Source organism: Bipolaris oryzae, assembly GCF_000523455.1.
Source record: "Bipolaris oryzae ATCC 44560 unplaced genomic scaffold scaffold_232, whole genome shotgun sequence".
NCBI lineage: Eukaryota > Fungi > Ascomycota > Dothideomycetes > Pleosporales > Pleosporaceae > Bipolaris > Bipolaris oryzae.
In genome coordinates, this window is record NW_006911508.1 from 1 (window position 1) to 5,647 (window position 5,647).

At 49.9% G+C, this 5,647-nt stretch overlaps 2 protein-coding genes across 2 annotated transcripts; both read right to left on the reverse strand.

Moving 5' to 3' along the window:
- Positions 1-861: 861 nt before the first annotated feature.
- Positions 862-1,857, reverse strand: COCMIDRAFT_9523 (uncharacterized protein; the record flags this gene model as incomplete). The annotated part of the gene is made up of 1 exon (XM_007694659.1): positions 862-1,857. The coding sequence occupies one exon, from the start codon at positions 1,855-1,857 to the stop codon at positions 862-864; it is 996 nt and encodes a 331-aa protein (XP_007692849.1).
- Positions 1,858-3,546: 1,689 nt separating this feature from the next.
- Positions 3,547-4,638, reverse strand: COCMIDRAFT_30463 (uncharacterized protein; the record flags this gene model as incomplete). The annotated part of the gene is made up of 1 exon (XM_007694660.1): positions 3,547-4,638. The coding sequence occupies one exon, from the start codon at positions 4,636-4,638 to the stop codon at positions 3,547-3,549; it is 1,092 nt and encodes a 363-aa protein (XP_007692850.1).
- Positions 4,639-5,647: the final 1,009 nt, after the last annotated feature.

Sequence of the window (5,647 nt, forward strand, 5' to 3'; positions counted from 1 at the left end):
GCCTATATACTAGATTTTAGAGAAAATCTATTAAGTAGTTCTCTAGATCTAGATCCCTGTCAATCGCGATTTTTGGTGAGATTTTGACTGGCCCACATACTGGGGTGGCCCGCTTACTGGTGAAACACGTTATCCTTTACGTAAGATACGGTATCTAAGACGCGTAACAGTCAGTGCAGTCGGGTGTCGCTGGCCAAGGCCTCATCTCAGAAAGCCTGCAGAAACCGTATTTGTAATTGTGCCACGTACTAACCCGTTAGATCAGCCAGCAAGCCACTTCAGTAAACTTAACGCGACAGACTTTACTAGTAATCAATAAAAGCATCATTAAATTTATTGATATTTGGAAACGTATTGATTACCTAGTTCTACTGCTGACTTTTATTCCTCTATGATGGATTATTTAGTAGTTTAATATTGAGTATCGTGGTGGAGTAATTAGGGAGTATGGGCGTAGAAGGCCCGAAAGGTGCCCAGACAAGGATATAATGTAAGGTACGAAAGGGGAAACAATTGCAACCACAACAACCACACCTACAACACCGACTTACAAGTCTAGATAGTCTTTAGACTCAAGATGAAGAGTAAAGAACTTGTTACTACACTAGGCACGAGCCTCTTCACCTTTACTACGGACAGAACTCTCAACAGCGATAACATTGTAAACCTTACAATTGCTTTTTTCCCATGGCCATAGTCATCGTAAGGAGCTGAATGCCCATACAAACAACAAACGTATCATCACTTGCCTCACTCCCAGCAACAATCTCACCAAGGCACGCTCACTCAATCTCAAACAAATGAAATTCGTAATATCTATCATCATAACCCCACTCAGCCACCAAAAAAGGTTATCCCTCCTTACTGGGGAATAAGCACACCCCTATACCTCATTCCGCCCTCCCTCAACACCTTCATCGCCTCCTCAATCCCCTCCACACTCATCGGAAACTCCATATTAATCGGCTTAATCCCATGCAACGCCGAGAACGCCAACATCTCCCTATGCACCTGCCGTGCCGCCACGACACTTCCCTGCACCGTAATCCCATTCGCAATCAGCGGCATCTGGGGGAACGTGAAATCGCCATCCGACACCGTCAACGGGAAGATTGTCGCATTCGTATTGAGCACGGGAATCAGCAATTTCCAATCCGGGGTAACAGACGTGGTAACGAGCAAAACGTCGACTTTGCGGGACACGGAGAGCTCGGTGGCACCCTTCATGGCAATGAATTCTTTGGCACCCAGACGCATGGCCTCGTCCTTTTTCGAGTCGGAGCCCGAGAAGACGACGACGTCGCAGCCCATTTTCGAGGCGTACTGGATGGCGAGGTGGCCGAGGCCGCCGATGCCCATGACGCCGACGCGCTGCGTGGGTCGCACGTTGTAGGCGTGCAGGGCGTTGAAGACGGTGGTGCCGCCGCACATGAGAGGCGCGGCTTCGGCGTCTGAGAGTTCGTCGGGGACTTTGAAGACGAAGGCTTCGCGCCAGATGGCGTGCGAGGCGAAGCTGCCTTGGTCGAGGTTGGCCAGGCCGTACATTTGGCGCTCGGGACAGTAGGTTTCGCGGCCCGTGAGACACTTTTCGCAGTGCCCGCATGAGTTGTGCTCGTAGCCCCAGCCGACGCGGTCGCCTTTTTTCAGGACTTTGACGCCGGGGCCCGTGGCTTCGATTATGCCGACGCCTTCGTGGCCGAGCGCCATGTCGGAGTGCTTGTAGTGCTCATCTGTGCCGCAGAGGCCGGAGGCAGTGACTTTGATGAGGACTTGGTCGTCTTGGAGGTCGGGCTTGGTGGTTTCGCCCTTGACGATTTTGCCCTCCTTGGAGCCTTTGAAGACTGTGAATGTCGGCATCTTTGGTGTTGTCTGTATCAAAGTTTGAAATCTAAAAAGGAAGTTTTAAAAAAAGACGAAATTATTCAATCGCTTGGGTAGTAAGACTCGTAACACACAAAACTGGTTTGGATAATGATAATGAAGAGAAGTACAGAACAGCGAACACCTCTAGTCTTATACTGAATTCCAAAAGCCAAAACCCACTCATTCTTACACCAACATTACCATACTCTCCCCCGGTCCGGCCTCCCTTAAACCCGTAAACGCCAAAAACGACACCAGCCGTACTGCAAAAAACTTTCGCTATCAACCTAGTCTGCATGACGTCGCTCATGAATAATCCACCAAGGGTCCTGCTTCCGGAACAACAAACAAGCATACCAGGGCCATCTAGAACCCTAGTGATATCTTTACCGCAAGAAGATACAAGCGCCATCTCCCTTAGCCCACTTTTCTTCATGCATCGGCCGCGTGCGCGTGCGCTAAGGTCCTTTGCATGGCGTAGACGGGAAAACGAGGGCTAGGCTATTATTCAGCTACACACATGTTGTGCGTGCAACTAATCAATCCTCTCTGGACATTACTCCTACCTCTTGGTCACTCTTCGTAAGCTCACTTACTCTCCTCTTTTTTTTTCTCTTTCAGCTCACTACATGTGGCATAGTCTACATTTAACCCCCCCAAAAAAGGCTTTGTCTTTGCTACTGGAAAATACTGCAATTGGGCAGTAGTAGAGTGCATATACAGATGTGCTCATCACGATGAAAGAGAGATAAAAATGACTCGGTAGATCTCGGCAACAGCAGTTAACTCCTACCATGGGTATATCGAGTTAGATCTCCGGATTTTTGGTGGGGGATGGGCCCAGCCGGAGAACCGATAGGGCTGTGACATGTGCCAGGCGCGGGTTTTTCTCGCAGCTCGCTCTGTGCATGCGGAGCAGGAATGGAAGACGTTGGGGCGTGGCACCTTAACTCCGTGGGTAATGACGTCATTGGAGTGGGGCTCCGCCCGACAGCAACACACACACATACATGGCTGCCGCGATTCGGGCCTATACATGGGAGAATTTGAAACTTTGAGATTGAGTTTTTTTGGTTTGTAAGATATCTTGCTTACTGTTGTGTCGCTTGCCCATACGGTCCAGCCGAGGTTGATTGCTGTGTACCTTGATTACTCACCGCATGCCGTTCTCTGGGACGCTACCGCTTGCTTGTATGCGAAGCCTTCATTGCTACTGTATAGTCTCAGGGTTTGTAAATTAGCTGCCGCCTATGTACTGGTGGCAGTAATCGATGTTGGAGAGTGCTTACTGTGCAGGGCATTCGTTGTCAAGCATGCTTACAATGCAGAATATTCCATGTCCACATCAAACGGTCGTACCATAAGGCTGGGCTGGTCAGCGCTGGGACGATTCAGACCAGTGTTGTGTGGAGAACTCAGATTGTATGGATGGGGAAAACATGACTGAAGGTAGCGCGTAGTAGCAAGATAGGTTAGGACATGTTCAGCTTCTCGGTGTCCGATAATTAGTTGATGAAACGCCGTGCGGGGCAGAGTATACTAAGGCCTGCTGCGTCGAGCCCAGATCCCAGTTCCCAGCTCCTCCATAAAACATATCGTAGTGGGGATTTTGAATATCTGAGCTGAATCCGTCATCTTACATTCCTCGCCCGAGATATAAGCTCGCCACGAGTCGCGTGCTCCCTAAGTATCCGCTTGTTCCATCTCCGAAGCAGGAAACAAATGCATCAGTACCGGCAGCATATCCTGCGGCCTCATCACCTGTAACGCCTCAATTGCGTTCCTCAATTCCGTGACCATGTTCACGTCCTCCTTGAGCTCATAGCTCCCATTCTTCTGGTCTCTTGTCTTCTCCTTGGTTTGTGGTGTAAACGGGACACGAAGAGCGTCGAGCAGGTCATTCTTCTTGATCTCTTGGCTTTTGTGGGGTATACAAGGTGGACTGTCAGTTCCGTACACACGCCCACTTTTTTCTTGCATTGGCCGTGTACCAGTAGGGATATCCTGCTCCCTTCTCCTTGGAACCAGACTTCCCGCGAACTTGGCTACTTTGATGCGATACTCTTCCTTTCCCAGGTTACTCTCTGCAATATCGAGTTCCTTTTCCCAATCCTTGGTCAGCTTCTTCATGAGATTCTTCAACAACTTCTTCTGCGCGCCACGGAAGCCCGTGTACAGGTCCAATGCGCCGTTCTTCCAGGTTACGATGAAGGTTTCACGGGCATCGAAGAGCAGAGGCGTATTGTGATGCTCTAGGACAGCAGCAAGATACTGTTTCATGAAGCGGTAAGCTGCAGTGTTGATGTGGACCTTTTTGGACTGAGGGGCAGTCGTATCGTGATGGCCTCTCCTGGTCGTATCCTGACTCATCTCCAAGCTCTTGGTCTGTAAATCAAGGGCGAGTAGTGCAATGAACATGGCAGTATTCCACCTCATGGTGTCATGGAAGCGCTGAAACTGTCGTGCTTCATCCAGTCTCCAAAACCAGATAGCCCGGGTTATGTCCATACCCTGCTTTGCCTCATCCTTTACCGGCTTGCCGCCATATTGATCGATAACATTTCTGTTGCGGAGGAAGAAAGGGAGTTGAATGTCAGGCGGTATGTGAGGGATATGCAACGCCCGGGCTGTTGGACAAAAGACATTGGACAGTGTGAGAGAGGGAATATGAAAGAGTGGTATGCCTTGCAGCTTGGCACTGAGCAGGGCGGAGAGGTGAACTTGTTGGTCTTGGCTTGTGCCAGAGGGAGGCTCAGGAGAAGTGCTACACGGCATCGTGAATGCAGTTGGTGGAGCGGAAGAGTCTAAGTAGAAGATTCATCACGATATGTACAGAGTCAATTAGAGAGGTGAGAGGGAAGGTGACGTGACTAGTTTTTTCTTCTCATCTGTTTGTTTGTTTGTGCCCGTCAAAGTGGGAGGAGAGGTGAAGGGCAGGTGCGACTCTCTTGCGCTTTCCTTGGAAGCAAACACGCCTACACCGCTGCCGTGAATGAAGAGACGGCTCCAATACCATGTCGTACTGCTGGCTATGCTTTAGTCTTGCAAAATGTCACAAAAATAAGAGATGCATGTTGATTAGAGGCTACAGGGTGAGCTGACAAGTTCCAGTGGACCAGTACGAGGTCTAGTAGGATATTTGGAGCCAAGGCAAAAGGGGACAGAGGAGATGTCAGAGGAGGCAGATGGAAATGAAGAATGAAAGCAGGTGCAAGTGTGTATTAGTCTTGTCAGTTAGTGTGTGTATGTGCGCACGACGAGTGCTTCTGTTTCCAAACTAGAATCATGCGACGTTGGAGGCCAGGGGAGTGGAATGACACAATTTCCTCGGCGACGAGCGTGTAGAGTGACTAGTATAGTAGAGATGAACAGCGAGCATGTCAGGGTATGGTGGCCCAGATGGCTTACCAGCATAGCAAGTGTAGACGACGGTTCGTTTTAGAGTGGCGGAAGACGTCACACTCATGCGGAAGCCGTTGAGAAGCCAGGACAGGGCTGTTTGCACCTACGCTTTTCAGGGCAAACGGCCCCACTTTGGACCCAAAGCACGCAAACATGGGTATTTTGTAAAGAAGCAGGCTGCGGAATGTAGTCATCTTGTCAGGGAATTTTGGTAGGTACGTGGTAATCGGGCATGGTTACGCGTTCGCAGGCGATGGGTGGGTCCCTGACAGCCACAGGGTGTGGGTGGAAAGATGACGATCTCCAGGGTCAGCCAAGGGAAGAAAATAGGGAGCTGGATGAGGCTGGAGAACAAAGGCAAAGGCATGGCTGACTAGTGAGC